This window comes from Oryx dammah, unplaced genomic scaffold (genome assembly GCF_014754425.2).
Source record: "Oryx dammah isolate SB20612 unplaced genomic scaffold, SCBI_Odam_1.1 HiC_scaffold_18, whole genome shotgun sequence".
Classification (NCBI taxonomy): domain Eukaryota; kingdom Metazoa; phylum Chordata; class Mammalia; order Artiodactyla; family Bovidae; genus Oryx; species Oryx dammah.
Genome location: NW_024070202.1, coordinates 83,021,844 through 83,039,262, shown reverse-complemented (window position 1 = coordinate 83,039,262; position 17,419 = coordinate 83,021,844). Strand labels below are relative to the sequence as shown.

The following is a 17,419-nucleotide window of genomic DNA, read 5'->3' as shown; positions in this document are numbered from 1 at the left end:
AAATAATAACATAAATTTAATGTCAAATAAATACATAAATACATGCATAAATAAATAATAAAATTCTCAATGCAAAGAAATAGAGGAAAACAACAGAATGGGAAAGACTAGAGATCTCCTCAAAAAAATTAGAGATACCAAGGGAACATTTCATACAAACATGGGCTCGATAAAGGACAGAAATGGTATGGACCTAATAGAAGCAGAAGATATTAAGAAGAGGTGGCAAGAATACACAGAAGAACTGTACAAAAAAGATCTTCACAATCCAGATAATCATGATGATCTGATCACTAATCTAGAGCCAGACATCTTGGAATGTGAAGTCAAGTGGGCCTTAGAAAGCATCACTATGAACAAAGCTAGTGGAGGTGATGGAATTCCAGTTGAGCTGTTTCAAATCCTGAAAGATGATGCTGTGAAAGTGCTGCACTCAATATGCCAGCAAATTTGGAAAACTCAGCAGTGGCCACAGGACTGGAAAAGGTCAGTTTTCATTCCAATTCCAAAGAAAGGCAATGCCGAATGATCAAACTACCGCACAACTGCACTCATCTCACATGCTAGTAAAGTAATGCTCAAAATTATCCAAGCCAAGCTTCAGCAATACATGAACCGTGAACTCCCTGATGTTCAAGCTGGTTTTAGAAAAGGCAGTGGAACCAGAGATCAAATTACCAACATCCACTGGATCATGGAAAAAGCAGAGTTCCAGAAAAACATCTATTTCTGCTTTATTGACTATGCCAAAGCCTTTCACTGTGTGGATCACAATAAACTGTGGAAAATTCTGAAAGAGATGGGAATACCAGACCACCTGACCTGCCTCTTGAGAAATCTGTATGCAGGTCAGGAAGCAACAGTTAGAACTGGACATGGAACAACACACTGGTTCCAAATAGGAAAAGAAGTATGTCAAGGCTGTATATTGTCACCCTGCTTATTTAACTTCTATGCAGAGTACATCATGAGAAACGCTGGACTGGAAGAAACACAAGCTGGAATCAAGATTGCCGGGAGAAATATCAATAACCTCAGATATGCAGATGACACCACCCTTATGGCAGAAAGTGAAGAGGAGCTAAAAAGCCTCTTGATGAAAGTGAAAGAGGAGAGCAAAAAAGTTGGCTTAAAGCTCAACATTAGAAAACAAAGATCATGGCATCCGGTCCCATCACTTCATGGGAATTAGATGGGGAAACAGTGTCAGACTTTACTTTTTTGGGCTCCAAAATCACTGCAGATGGTGACGGCAGCCATGAAATTAAAAGACGCTTACTCCTTGGAAGAAAAGTTATGACCAACCTAGATAGTATATTCAAAAGCAGAGACATTACTTTGCTGACTAAGGTCCGTCTAGTCAAGGCTATGGTTTTTCCTGTGGTCATGTTATGGATGTGAGGGTTGGACTGTGAAGAAGGCTGAGTGCCAAAGAATTGATGCTTTTGAACTGTGGTGTTGGAGAAGACTCTTGAGAGTCCCTTGGACTGCAAGGAGATCCAACCAGTCCATTCTGAAGGAGATCAGCCCTGGGATTTCTTTGGAAGGAATGATGCTAAAGCTGAAGCTCCAGTACTTTGGCCACCTCATGCGAAGAGTTGACTCATTGGAAAAGACTCTGATGCTGGGAGAGATTGGGGGCAGGAGAAGAAGGGGACGACCGAGGATGAGATGGCTGGATGGCATCACGGACTCGATGGACATGAGTCTGAGTGAACTCCGGGAGATGGTGATGGACAGGGAGGCCTGGCGTGCTGCGATTCATGGGGTCGCAAAGAGTCGGACATGACTGAGTGACTGAACTGAACTGGAATGTGTCTAGCCCTGAGTCACTGGATGTGACTAAAGGAAAATACACAGTTGTGATCTCTTTTGACATTTTCAGTTCATGAAAACCCTGAAATGGATTTCACTTGAAATGGATTAGAGTTCCCAGCAATTCTTAGGTACTTCCTTCATCCATTCATACTTAACACTTTCCTTGAATATTTCATATCTTCTCTGTCTTCAGACTTCTTGATTGATGACCTGGCTTCTTGATTCACTGAGAAAAGAATCAGAAGAGCAATTCTATAGGCTACCAGGACATCTCTCCACTGTGCTGTGTTGATCAGTCGTGTCTGACTCTGAGACGCTGTGAACTGTGGTCCACCAGGCTCTGTTGTCCATGGAATTATCCTGGCAAGAATACTGGTGTGGATTTCCATTTCCTACTCCAGGGGATCTTCCTGACTCGGGGATCAAACCCATGTCTCCTGGGGTTCCTGCACTGGCAGGCAGATTCTTTCCCACTGAGTCACCTGGGAAGCCCATCCACTTATCTACACCTTGCCAAAAAAATATTTTACCTTCTCTCCTATTCATATGATAGTATGTCCATGTTTCTAGCAAAGGCCAGCACTTCTCTTATTTTCTAAAACCCCATCCTCTGTATTGCTTCATCAACCTTTCCCCTGCTTTCTCATGTCTTTAGTTTCTCTCTTTGCTGACATTATTGACATAAATACATGCTAGTATCCATCCTAAAAACAAAAAACTGACCACACCTCCCCCTGTAATCATTGCCTCATTTCTCTCATTTACAGCAAAAGCCTTAGAATTATCTATAATCTTGTAATCTGTCTAATTTTTCTTCCTCTGTTCTCACTTAAAAGCAATTGCCATAGTTACTCTGTTTTCCAATTTTGCTCAATCCGCACTACTTTAAATATAATTGACCGTGATCTCTATCACATGAAACCCAAGGGTCATTTCTCACTTTTCATGTAAATCCAAGTCAATTAATTGCTTATTACTCAAAACACACTTCACTTGGTTTCCAAGACATTTTCCTTCTCTGGTTTCATTCCTTCCTTTCTAATCAATCCTACTGTTTAGTTCCCTGATTCCTTTTTATCTCCAATAATGGAGAGTCTCTGAAACAGTCAATCCATAGCTTCATTTTTTTTTCCTCCAAACCCTTGGAGCTATTTTTGAATCCCACCTTTTACACCTACATTTAACAGCAAATTCTTTCAAGTCTAACTACACAATATGTCCAGAATCCATTTGATTTCTTCCACCATCTATATCCCCTTCTGAGTTGATCTCATTCAGTTCCAAAACTTTAACATATCTATACAGTGTCAATGCCAAATTTGGGAGTTCTAGTCTGGTTCCCTCTGCTAAACTCCAGACTGGTGTATCCAGTTGTCTATAGCTTCTATAGGCATCTCAAACTTAACATGTTTCAAGTGCTCTCCTGACATTCCAATCTGTCACTATCTTTTTTACTTAAGGGCAGGTAATTCCATTCTTCATGTTGCTCAGGTCAAAAGTTTTACTGTCATCCTTGACTTCCTTCTTTTTCAAAGGCCACATATAATCAGTTAGCAAAACCTGTATGAAGTGCTTCCAAATACATACAGAATTTGACCACAGTTATCACGGTAGTCCAGGCCAACATCATCTCCCTCATTTGCATTACTTGACCAAGTAAAAAAGCTTTGTGTTAGAACTGGGACAAGAACTGATAAGCTTCAAGACACTTCTCATATCATGCTATCTCTGGTTAATTTAATGAGCTGCATCCCCTTCAATTCCGGATGACTTGAGAATAATTTTTCCCTTAAATGCTAAGATAAAGCTAATGGAGCTCAGAAATTTGAAGCATATGGATAATTGTATGCTAATTTTATATAATTTTTATCAATAGGTTATGAGCTGCTGTCTCTTCTATTATCAGACACATGAGTATTATGTAACATGGTTGGTGCCTATATCAGTATTAAAATAGCAATGTTATTTATCATTTTTTCTATATAACAACCCCATGTAATTTCTCAGGAAGTGTACCTATCAAGTTAAGACTTTCCATAGTGGATTTTCTGTTGGTGGTCCTGCCAAAGATACAAGAGTGGGCTTATGAAAGTTTTGATAACAAAAGAGCTATTTAAAGATCAATATATAAATTTCATCATTGGCATTCCTTTCTTGAAATTCTACAATTTGTGATTCTTTAAGAAGGTAACTGAAATTCTGAAATAATAATGTCTGAAGCGAGATTTATATTTAGTTTCAAAAGTTCACTAAGTTCATTAAACCCATACGGTACCTTTGTACAAATTAGGAGGTAGGTTGTTTGTTTCTCCATAATTACAAATTGGATTTATTATAAAATGAGTTTATTTTAATAAATAATTTATAATAATTGACAGAGTGATTTATTTGTAAGAAAAACACCTGTCTGTTTAAACTGGGACTTTAAACAAAATTATATGAACTGCAAAAGAAATGCCAGGTTTAGATGGTGTATACTAATAAGATATTACATTTTAATTTACTTTTGCAAATCAGTATAGATATTATTAAAGCAATTCTTTATTGAGAATCACAAGTTATTTTATATGTGGTTGTATTAACAATCTATTATCGATCTTTCTTTTATAATTTGAGGAGAATGTTTTGCTCCTCTTAGAAGAAAATGCTTTCTTCTGTTTGTTGGCTAATCATGATTTACTTAATCAGTTTAGACTGCTGTAACAAATTACTATAGACTAGGTAGCTCAAACCGGAGAAGGCAATGGCACCCCACTCCAGTACTGCCTGGAAAATCCCATGGATGGAGGAACCTGGTAGGCTGCAGTCCATGGGGTCTCGAAGAGTCAGACATGACTGAGTGACTTCACTTTCACTTTTATGCATTGGAGAAGGAAATGGCAACCCATTCCAATGTTCTTGCCTGGAGAATCCCAGGGACGGGGGAACCTGGTGGGCTGCCATCTATGGGGTTGCACAGAGTCGGACACGACTGTAGCGACTTAGCAGCAGCAGCAGCAGCAGCAGGTAGTTCAAACAACAAACATTTGTTAGAACAGTTTTAGAGGCTGGAAGTCTAAAATCAGAGCACCTGCATGAGCGGGTTCTTGGTGAGAGCCCTTTCTGGTTTACTTGCTGTGTCCTTATGTGGCCGAAAGAGGAAGCTATCTCTGGCCTTTTCATATAAGAGCACTAAACCCATTAATGAGGGCTCCGATGATTTAATTACTTCCCAAAGTTCCCACCTCCAAATACCATCATATTGAAATTAGGGTTTCAACACATGAATTTTGGAGGGACACAACCATCCAGTCCATGGTGGTGATTTAGTCACTCAGTCGTGTCTGATCCAGTCCATAATGTTTACTAATTTTGTTAGAACCAGATACTTAATTGCCATCAGCCAGAGGAGTTATATTTGTATAATAGTTTACAAATAGCCCATCTCCAGACCTAATTCAGAGTTTTGATAGTAGAAAAATATGTCACAAAAGCAAAATGCTGCAATGAAAATGGTTCCCCTTAAAGGTGATAACTTGTATAGTGCATGGCGTGAACAACTGTATGAGGCCACCATTAAATTAGTAGTTTAGTTAGAAATTTATAAATTTATCAAATGCCCTTATATAAATGAGGCATTTTATTATATGTCAAAAATAGAAGCATGGAATAGATGTAGTTTTAGTCATCAAAGTACTCACTATAGAGTTAATTTCTGTGGTTTTTCAAAAATCCTTTCCTAAGAAAAATATCATTTTCATTCACTAACTTATTCACTCAACAAATAATTCTTGTGCCTTTTAGGTGTACTGATATTGCTCTAATATTGGAGTATTTAAAAAGTCTCTTTCTTACCTCAATATACATTTAAAATTGTGTTCTGTATTTTCATATGCTTCTACTTTGGGATTAATGTCTATATTGTCTTACTTTAACCTCTATGTTAAAATTTCAAGGCTGTTAAGTCACGCTACAACATTCTATAATAAAAGATCGATGGATAGCTTTTTAAATGGTTTGAAAAACTAACAAAAAATGCAATTAAATGGAAAAGGTTTTCTTTGCCCTTTGGCATAGGACTCCTCATAAAACAAATCAATCTTCCTGTATATTTGTTAAAATAATGTAAATTTATTATACATTATTTATTATGACTTAACCTGAAATCCTCATAATTTATATACTGAGAACTCTTATAGAGATATGATAGCCAGTGGGACTCTGAAAAACTAAGGTAATGTGACCCATGTTTATCTTTTCCACATTGGTCTTTGGATACCTAGAATAGTTGTGTACTGTTATAGCTGGCCAATCATACCAAGTGTTTTAAATGCAGTCTAATTTCACTTGTCACAATCCTGGAAGATAGGTATTATCATTGTCTTCAAGGTAAGGGTTCTGAGGTATAACTGGGGATTCATCTGGCATATGACAAGGACTAGGTCTTTTAATTCCACCACAATTTCATGATTTAGCTTTTTAGTAAGTATTCCTTTTTGCCCCATTTCAGATCTACTGAACCACAATCAGTGAGAGTAGGGTCCGAGAGTACTTAAGGCATCTCAGGTAACCAAATGAAAATGGTCCACACTCAGCCTTGAGAACTGCCTTAGTTCTGTTTCCTCCACGTTTCTGAGAGATACTAGACAGCAGAGATTTTGAGATTATACTTGCTGCTGAGAGGCTATATAAGGAATACAAAAAATCTGCTTCAATTAAAAGCCTATTACAAGTATGACTTCACACACTTAACCCTGTTTAGTCTGTTTCCCCACATGTAAAATGATCCGTAATATAAGCACGTGGTATCATGCCTAGTCCATGCTACGTACTCAGTAAATGCTCCCTACTAATTTCAAAAGTAAAGGCCCAGAATACACTACATTGCCAGTTAAGGATTGCTTAACTGTGACTATAAGTACGTTAACATTATAAAGGGACAGTATACTCTCTCATCTACATGGTAAACCTTCCGTGTTACACATCTGAGGAAAATATTGACATGGACAGCCTACATTTGTGTAACAAATACTACTTAGAAGTTGTTTTTGTCATACTTCTACTTCACATTAAAAATCCAGAATTTTATAAAGGTGCTAAACACATGTTTTAAGTAAAGCAATAAAAGATTACCTTTATGCTCTAAACTGTTGGTATCTTTTCAGTTAACAAATTATTTTTGCAGTTAATTGCCCTTTACAAAAAACTTCAGTGAAAATAGCTTGCCTAGAATTTCCTTGTTTCATTAAGCTCAGCTTAGTCTAAGTCACAAAGCACAGAGATAACTGCAGGTTAAATTGATTTGAGCCTTTGATGGCTGGATGGCATCACTGACTCGATGGACGCCAGTCTGAGTGAACTCCGGGAGTTGGTGATGGACAGGGAGGCCTGGCATGCTGCAATTCATGGGGTCGCAAAGAGTCGGACATGACTGAGCGACTGAACTGAACTGACTGATAAAGTCTTATTTAAGAATATAAGACTTGACACTGCATATTAATCAAGTTGGCATTCATAATTGTGGCTCCCTTACAATGTTCATGCAATATGAAATCAAACTTGAATTTGCTGAGCATTACCTTCCCCAACCAACCATTAATAAAGACATTCAATTATTCTGGCATCAATTAGGAAAATACATCCTTATGGGGCATTTTAGATTTCAAAAGGTTGTTGTTGTTCAGTCGCTGTGTCCGACTCTTTGTGATCCCATAGACTGCAGCACACTAGACTCCTCTATCCTTCACTGTCTCCCAGAGTTTGCTCAAATTCAGGCTGAGTTGGTGATGCTATATAACCATCTTAACCCCTGCTGCTCCCAGGACACATCATAGAGAGGAAAATGGTTACTATGAGGGAGAGGGATTATGGTATGTGTGTTAATTGTGTTAGGTCAAGTATGTGGAGAAAGCATCCGATTCTGGACATCATTTATACTAAGAATACATTTTACTTAGCAATTGAATGAGCTGTATTCCTTCCTTTTGGAATTAGTTGATCAATTTAAAATACATTATTTATTTAAACAGAACATACGGTTTACAATCCCTAATTAAAATGGCCTATTTGCTTTACCCACTTTGCATTGTTTTCTTTTATAACTAAATTGATTATATAACCTTATACTACAAAAGCCAAATATCTATGGATAGCCAATACTGGCTAACCTTCCTCTAATCCTCCCAGAGACAGCCCTGAACATCAGAACATCAACCAAGTTATTCTGGGTATTGGTGCTTCATGACCAAGGGAGAAAACTATCTAACAGTTCTCTCCTTACAGGTCTTGGTTTTGTGAAAATGTGAAGATATTTTCCTCTGGAAAATGCTTTATTTGTGAACCAAAATAACTACCATTTTTAGTAACTAGGGATTTCAATATTACAAAAAAAATACAACAAAATCCACCTGTGAACTCTGAAAGGATCCATTCCAGAAACCCTTTCCAGAATTTATACAAATCAGTCATCATCTCTTCCTACTGAGCTTGTATTTTTCATTTTGAGCCAAGGGTCAACAACTGTGGCCTACAGGCCAAATCCAGCTTGCCACCTGTTATTGTAAATAAAGTTCTACTGGAACACTGGAACACAGCTACAACTATCATCTATTATGTATTATCTTTGGCTATCTTCATGCTAGAACAGACTTACACAACTGTGACATAGACCATATGGCCCTCAAAGCTTAAAATATTACCTGCATCTTAACAAAAAAGGCTTGGCAACTTCTACTTTAAATACTTTCATTAAAAAGAAACTACTGAAATTTTGAATTACAAGAAAATAAGTATTTTTCTATTCTTACCACAAAGTTATGCACTTTGGCCTACATATGACTTGAGAATTTTTGCAGACTAGCTTGGGTATCTAAACACTGCTTATAGCTCTGTTTCTAGGGATCCTTTAAAAAGTATACACAACCAGTTGAGCAAAGAAGGAACATTTATCTATTTAACTGACTCACTCCAAGAATCAACCAAAGAATAGGCCTGACAACCTTGGAGAAAACATGTTTACATCTTTTTTAAATAGGTTTATGGAACTAGGGAGTCATGAAAAAAGCTGTTGACAGTAATAGCAAGCACTGCCTCCAAATATATTTACTAGCATTTATAAAAAACAAAAAAAATTCCTTTAATACTAGAAATTCCCCAATTCTTAAAAGGTAAGATGGTTTTAAGACTATATGGAATAAGTTTTTGTCAGGTAATATACACAACTGTGTTAGCATTTTTCCTTTTCTCAACCAAATACACTTTTACCCACATTTCTAAAGTGCTACAGAGCAACCAGCAGGGCAGTGTGATAAATGGGGATGGTTCAGACAGCTGCACAAGACAAGATTTACCTTACCATGACTTAAAAAATCAGGGGAAAAAAACATGTATCCTGCACTATTGATTTGTAGGTTTAATTTATATAGTACATGGGTTTCTCTCTTCAACTAATTTTCCATAAATATTAAAATAGTAGAATATCTTTTCTAAAAGTTCTCAAAATAATCATTAATTTCTTTACTATTAATATTTAATAGAAAAATAAAACCAAGCTACCAAGTGTATTATTTAGGCCAAAAAAAAGTTTTTTTCAAGAAAATGTAAAAATATTTTAATTTACATATCATATTACAATGAAGCAACATGGAGTCAAAATCCACAATTACACATTCCTAAAAATTCTGACCATCAGTCTCAGAATAATGTTTCTGTACAAAGATTTACAGCTGTCTGATATATGTAATTTTTCTTCAGTGTGCTACAGAGTTCAAAGGTTCTGCTCGAATATTCCCCAAATCAAGTGCAGAATCTGTCTCTTCATCAATTTCTCCAATGACTGCACTGTTAAGGAAAAAAAAAAAATCAGAACAATCTCATTTCTGACTAAAACTGAGAGGAGATAATAAAGAGAACTACTAGTTAAGTGAAAAACATTTTCATATTTAAGCCGCAAAACTCAAATTGAAGGCAACACTGTTACAGGAACAAAGATTAAAGGATGAACTGCATACAGTGTGACTAGTCTTTAAAGCAAAGCCACAAGTCTTTAAAGGAAAAAAAAAAACACATATGGAATAGATAATGGTATAAAACCCCAGAGTTTCAATCCTGATTTTCACTGAATCCAAGGACTATTGGAGAAGGGGATGACAGAGGATGAGATGGCTAGATGGCATCACCGACTCGATGGACATGAGTTTGAGCAGGCTCCAGGAGTTGGTGATGGACAGGGAAGCCTGGCATGCTGCATTCATGTGGTCGCAAAGAGTCAGACACAACTGAGCGACTGAACTGAACTGAAGGACTATTCTGGGAATGGGCGAGGTGCAGTGGGGTTGGGGGAGAATCAAAAAATCACTACTAAACAAGCAAATAAAAGTGTCTATTATTTGAGTAAGTTCAATGAACTAAATCCATCAATATAATATGTTAGTTTCCTTTTCATGGTTTCTCAATTTACTCAGTGTAAACCCAACAACAAAAAGAAGTGCAATTCTTCCACATAAAGATGACAAAACAGATATTTAGGTATCTAACAAATGATTTTTGATGTGAATGACTTGTGACTGACTAGGGTTAAAAGTCAGCAAATTTTTTCCTTGATTCAACACTAACATAATACATATAACATTAATTTCATTAATGCCATGCTAGGTAACCAGTATCTCTAGCTGGATATAGGTACTGTTACATTTCAGACCAGGGGACATGTTTGAAACATTATTCCATAAGAGACCGGTTGTTCAAATTTGTCTGGCTTTACTGAAAGCAAATCCTACCAATAAATATGTTACACAGAATTTGCCTGATTTTCCTTTAAACTATATAAAGTCTTCAGTTCTTTAATAAATGAAAAATGCCAAACTGTAGAAGAATATGTTCAGCTTCCTCAATATGAAACAAATCAAGACCTCAGTTCCATCTTTAAAAATCTAGTGTCATTTAAAATCCTTATGGAGAGTAGAGTGATGAAAAATGTTTTAAAACCAGTTCTCCAAGGAAAAGGGGTAGGATGATTCGCAGTGTTGACTGAGATCCATAGTGAAAAATAATCCTACTACAGCCAATTTTAAGTTATCAACAAGACGTCAATCAATCAGCTTGCAAAATTTCCCCAAATATAAAAATCTGCTTTGGTGAGCAGTATAAGATGGCTCCAGCATATCACTGGGTCTACAGCAATGTTTTAAATGTTTTTAAAATGAAGTTCAAAAAAAGAGAAAATTTTTTTAAATTAAAGTAGGAGAAATCGTCTTAAACATCAATTATTATGCAGAGTCCCAATATAATCAGTGTATTCGAGTCAGGAGACCTGGGCTCTACCTGCCATTCTTTACAGCTCAGTTCACCTAAATATTATCTCTGTAGGATATTTTATAAACCTCTGGTTTTGATTAAAGATCAAATAGTTTAACCATCTAAAGGTGATTTTCTTCCATATTCTATCAATAAAGTAATCTGAGATGCTATGTAGCTTTCACTGCCTTCCAGCTATCTTTTAATTTTAAACAGTGCTCACTAGTAAAGTGATTCAACAATATTCCAGTCTCTATAACTGCACTAATACAGCAGCTTCTAGCTACATGTGACTATTAAAATTAAGTACAATTAAGTAAAATCTAAAATTCATTTCTTCAGTCACACCAGCTACTTTTCAAGTACCCAGTGGCCACACACTTGGTTAGTACCTACTACAGTGGACAATGCAGATATACAACAGATATGTAACATTCCATCATCCCCTAAAACTGTACTGGACAGTATTGCTCTACAATGTTGCACTTTTCTTATACTGTTACCACTAAAATGTATCTTCTCAAACTGTCATATCAGTGTCACAAGTTAACTGAGGCCACGATATAAACATGGGACAGCTTAAGTGTGCCAATTATACTAAAAATTAAAAGAAAAAATGGATAAATTCAGCTATATTATAAAGCATTATTTAAAACTGTTCATACAAGAGATTTCAAAAACATTGTCAAACTCTAGCCCAGAGGTGTATTTATGTTCCTCTGAAATTAGGGATATTTTGGAAGAACATTTTAAGAACCTCCTCCAGTGAAGTATCCAGTGTTAAGGCAGGGTTCTTTCTGGACCCTATTCAGGCTATTTAACTATTAAAAATATGGACAAATCTCAGTAGATAGAAACCTCTTCTCCATACAGCAAAGCAGTGTACCTATTGTATATTGCTGTGTGTTAGTCACTCAGCCGTGTCCAGTTCTTTGTGACCCCATGGGCTGCAGCCAACCAGGCTCCTCTATCCTTGGAATTCTCCAGGCAAGAATACCCATGGAGTGGGTTCCCATTTCCTTCTCCAGGGGATCTTCCTGACCCAGGGATTGAACCCAGGTCTCCTGCATTGCAGGTGAATGCTTTTACAGTCTGAGCTACTTGCCTAAAAAAAGACATTTTACTTACACATTGTCACCTCTTACGATGTATAACCCTAGTACCACTTGTTCTACACCCTGTGAAGAGCTGAACACTCGTTCATGGCTTTCATCCAGTATCAAATTAATGGTCTGGTCAAAACCTTTCAGTGTTCCCTGTAAAGAAAATAGTCAAGAGAAAAAAGACAAATTATCTGAATGTGTAAATTCAACCACACCATTTTAGCTGCCAGGTATTCCAATAGGACCTATTTTAAATATACATACAAGTTTACTATAAAATATCTCTTTATGACCAAGAGTACTCTTGGCACAAAACTTACCTCTTGTTTTTTAAGGGGGAGGGGGGCACCAAGCTTCTGCTAGTGCACAGAGCTGTTGAGAATTACAAAGGACCCCATGTACTAGTTTACATCCAAGGACACAGCATAAAACTTCAGGCTGTCCAGAAGTGAATATTCTAACGATACAAACTAAAACAAGGAAAACTTAATGGAAATACTCCTATACACAGCAGCTATAGTAATGTAACAGTATCATACACGTTCAGTTCAGTTCAGTTCAATCGCTCAGTCGTGTCCGACTCTTTGCGACCCCATGAATCGCAGCATGCCAGGCCTCCCTGTTCATCACCAACTCCTGGAGTTCACTCAGACTCATGTCTATCGAGTCAGTGATGCCACCCAGCCATCTCATCCTCGGCTGTCCCCTTCTCCTCCTGCCCCCAATCCCTCCCAGCATCAGAGTCTTTCCAATGAGTCAACTCTTCGCATGAGATGGCCAAAGTACTGGAGTTTCAGCTTCAGCATCATTCTTTCCAAAGAAATCCCAGGGCAGATCTCCTTCAGAATGTTACATGCCAGTAAACATGCTACACATTATCTCAACCAATCTCTACCCTATGTAGTAGATATTATATGTATTCCCACTTCAGAGAAGAAAAATTGAGGCACAGAGAAGTAATCTCGCACGGTTTCATGGCTGGAAATTAGCAGAGCTAGAATCCAAACCATGAAAGGCTAGCTTCAAAGCCAGACCACTGAACTTCTATGTTACACTACTATGAACAAACAAATATAATTTACCACTTTTCAGAGATTCAACTCAATCCCTTAAATATACACAAACTTCAACTGGTAGTAGTAATAGCTAAGGCTAGATGAGTACTTAGTACTTGCCAAAGTGTTCTACGGGCTGCATATGGATTTACTTATTTAATCCCCCTAATAACTCAGTAACAGTAGACACAAATATGATCACAACAACTGGAAAGTTCTAGAACTTGAAAGAAATATTCAGAGTTTTACAGAAGAATCATGGCTCCTAATAAAGGAAGACATGGGCATATTTCAACACAGTATCTCAGATGCTATTTCAGTTTCTGAAGAACATCAACTTATACTGATGGCTTTGGTTGGTTAAATCTCTTATTAAAGTTTCATGTTTTAAAACTCAAAATATGTAAAATTAGACCAAGATAAAGAGAAAATGTTAACTTAAAATTTGGAAAAGAAGCAAAATGTGGAGTATTTACTATACTAAACTAGTTAGCAAATAGTTGTTACCAGACTCATACACAGCTTCTTGGCTTCATCTTACAAGTAACTATTTTATCAAGTTTCAATGGCCAAAGGAGTTAGGGAGACTACAATCCATGGGGTTGCAAAGAATTGGACACAACTGAGTAGACACACACCTTCTATCAAGTGGGCTATCCTGGTGGCTCAGCATCGAAGAATCTGCCTGCCAATGCAGTATGCTGCTGCTGCTGCTGCTTAGTCGCTTCAGTCGTGTCCAACTCTGTGCAACCCCAGAGATGGCAGCCCACCAGGCTCCCCTGTCCCTGGGATTCTCCAGGCAAGAACCCTGGAGTGGGTTGCCATTTCCTTCTCTAATGCACGAAAGTGAAAAGTGAAAGGGAAGTCGCTCAGTCATGTCCGACTCTTCGCAACCCCACGGACTGTAGCCTACCAGGCTCCTCCGCCCATGGGATTTTCCAGGCAAGAGTACTGAAGTGGGTTACCATTGCCTTCTCCCTCCAATGCAGTATATGTGGGTTCAATTCCTGGGTTAGGAAGATCCCCTGGAGAAGGAAATGGCAACCCACTCCAGTATTCTTGCCTGGGAAATCCCACGGACAGAGGAACCTGGTGGGCTACCATCCATGGGGTCACAAAGAGTAGGACATCACTTAGCGACTCAACAAATTCTATCAAGTGCACTATGTGTCAAAGGAATACAGAACTGCTGAACTTCAGTTCTCAAAACCTTCTTTTTAAATGGCTTTCCTTCTATAAAGTTAAAACAAGTTTCCAATTTATCATCTATCCCGTTAAAAAAAATTTTAAACCCAAGGCTTCCACAAACTAAAAAACTATTTGCAAATATTTCTTAATAGCGATAGGCTTCTCAAAGTTAAGATGAGATTAAAATATTTCAGACTCTCTTAATTTGACAAAATACAATGTGAAGTACCTTAAAAAAATTAAAACCATGACTGCTCTCTTGATTAAGAAGGAAGCAAGGCCACTGGCCTTAGGCTTTGGAGTCAAATCCAGTTTAAATCCCAGTTTGGTTCTGCCACATACATTCATATGATTCTGGGAAAGTGACTTTTTCTGATCCAGGTTCTTAGCTTAGCATGCAGGGCTAGTTCTTCACAGAGCTGTACTAGGATTAAGTGATATAACACACGTGACATGCCTGGCCCATGACATATGTTTAATAAATGGCAAAGTCTGACACTTGGTAATTGCCACTCAAGGACCCACTGAGAAAAATCCCAAGGATTAAAAAGAAAACAAAAACATCTATTGCAGAGTGGGAAGATAGAAGAACAAATTCTATGAATTATATAAGACAATAAAGTTTAGCAGCCTTAAAACTTTTTTGAAAGTTAACAATCATGAATTATAAATGAAATTAAGCCACCAAAAATCATGGAATAAATTCCTCAGATCAAGGAGAGAATCCAAGACTTTTCTGGAATTAAAATGGGCTACAGTGATAAAAGGAAAAATGAGATGAAATAAACTTAGATAGTCATCATAATTTATTCTACAGAAGCACAAGATTCTACAACCAAAGAATATCTGAAGATTAACACTGTACATGTCTTAAATGTTCATTATATAGAGGTAGTACCTAAATCTTTTTTTAAAAGTTTCCAAGAAGCACACACACACACAATTAAAAAAAAAAAAAAAACCTGTATGATTCATGCAGTAGATGTCAGAGCACTAAATGAGGAAGGAAATAAAAGATGAAGGAAGATAAACAAAAAATATAGACAGATATCTGCAGACTAGACCAGAAGTTCTCTAAGGGCAGATCCTGTTATTCATCCAAGCTTGTAGAAGAAGCCTTGTATGTAACTTACAGTCAATGTTTATTAATGGAAAAAAAGAAAAAAAAGGATTGGCAGCTATTTATTAAAGAGATAAAGAGTTGAATCATAAGAAAACTGCAATGCAGGTGTACTCTGGTGCCTAGGCACTGGAGATCAGAGGTTGTACATAAAAATTTACAACCAGTAAGCCTACAAGAGTGGGCTTCACAAGTGGCACCACAGTAAAGAATCCACCTGCCAATGCAAGAGACACAGGAGATCCAGGTTTGATCTCGGAGTTGGGACAATCCTCTGGAGCAGGAAATGGCAACCCACTCCAGTATTCTTGCCTGGAAAAGTTCATGGACAGAGGAGCCTGGCAGGCTACACTTCAGGAGGTCACAAAGAGTATGGGACAACTGAGCATCGCAGGCAGAAAAGCCTAAAAGCAAGCAGAGAATGAATACGCCAAATACTTACCACAATCATTCTCCCATCAGAAGTAATGACAGCAACAGTTCCTGATAACTGAATCAAGGAAAGCATTTCTAAGGGAATGCAAACTGAAAACTTAAAATCTGGTAAGGAAATGGCTTAAATTACTAGGAAAAAAGGTGACAGAATTAAGATACTACTATTTAACACAGCCACATTTACAACATAAAACTGTATGTTCTTAATTCTCTGTGACAACTACACAATCTAAAAAAGGAAAAATAGAAAAAGAATGTCCTTTTTATGAGATCAGTGTATTCCATCTTAAAACAAGCTGGGATGTTTGGTACTCATTTTTAATGGAGGAATATTGCAAATATGAAAATTGAGCAAGATATTTTTCCTTTTTTAAAACCTGTTTCTTCATCTCTGAAACGAAAATTGGATCAGTGCTATTCAATGTCAAATGATTTAATACGTTGAGACACTGTCTTCTAGGACCTACCTTCTGGAATTCAAAAGAAACTATAATCAATGTCATAAGTACAAATATGCTTGCATCATTTAAAAAGAAAAACCTTTAGCATTCCACTTTTGTCCCAAATTTGTACATGAGAGCACAACGTAATGTTTCTGTCCCGAGACTTTAAAATGGTGCATAGAGTACTATTACAGGAGCTTTTTAAAGCTATTTGCCCCACAAGCCGATCTATTACAACAGCAAGCATTATTTTAATTCCATCAACAATAAAGTTGAGACTTCAACTGGTAAAGGGGCAGATATTCAATTTTTACATCATCTGTAAAGTTTTTGCTATCCCTGAAGACTGAGCAAAGCCTATGAATAAAACAAACACATAGATTTACGAGTCCACCGTCGCAGCTGGTAAAACTGTTATCTTATTCCCAAACGTGAACGTACAGGCCCGAAGGAAATGGAAAGGGTGAATCAATAACTGATTTCTATAGAGACACGGAAAAGTTCGGAATAATCTTGTCGGTTTTGCTCGGCTTTTCCATCAAGTTAAGACGCCTTGGACCAGCAGGAGCTGCGGGTTCCAGTCCCAGGGGTGAGCCTGATGGGTCCCAGATCCTTAACCTCTGTATCCCCACCCCGGGCCCCAAGCCCGTCAGTGGCTCGGTGCCCCAACCGCCCGCCGATCCCGACCCCTGGCCTTTCCAGCACTGGTCCACTCCGGGGCCAGACGTGGGCCTCACCAAGGCCTTGGCTAATGCCCTCGACAGCCGACTGAGGATACGGTTGATGTAGTTCTCCAAGGCGGAAGTCATGATACGCGACCTGGCAACTGGGAACACAACAGCCCCGGCGACCAGATGAGCTAGAAAGGACCGCCAGGGAACAGCAGCCTCTCTCGCCGACTGGCGGCAGCAAATACCGCGAGAACTACCGCAGGGCGGCCTCCACGAATCAGAGACTGAAAGAAACCGGCCAGGCATTCCCGAG

The 17,419-nt window shown here is 37.9% G+C and overlaps 1 protein-coding gene across 1 annotated transcript; it reads right to left on the bottom strand.

Moving 5' to 3' along the window:
• Positions 1 to 6,126: 6,126 nt before the first annotated feature.
• LSM8 (LSM8 homolog, U6 small nuclear RNA associated) lies at positions 6,127 to 17,394 on the bottom strand. The gene is made up of 4 exons (XM_040259507.1): positions 17,214 to 17,394; positions 16,000 to 16,040; positions 12,220 to 12,347; positions 6,127 to 9,636 (listed from the first exon to the last, which is right to left on the bottom strand). Exons 1-4 carry the CDS (start codon positions 17,242 to 17,244, stop codon positions 9,546 to 9,548), a joined length of 291 nt encoding a protein of 96 aa, XP_040115441.1. The 5' UTR covers positions 17,245 to 17,394; the 3' UTR covers positions 6,127 to 9,545.
• Positions 17,395 to 17,419: the final 25 nt, after the last annotated feature.

What these genes read in the sequence shown, in the direction of transcription:
- LSM8 (XM_040259507.1), bottom strand. Translation starts at nt 17,244, where the DNA reads ATGACTTCCGCCTTGGAGAACTACATCAACC. An exon ending in CTGATGGGAGAATGATTGTG is followed by an intron (nt 12,348 to 15,999) that starts GTAAGTATTTGG and finishes TTTTCTTTACAG; the next exon opens with GGAACACTGAAAGGTTTTGA. An exon ending in ATCGTAAGAGGTGACAATGT is followed by an intron (nt 9,637 to 12,219) that starts GTAAGTAAAATG and finishes TTTCCTTAACAG; the next exon opens with TGCAGTCATTGGAGAAATTG.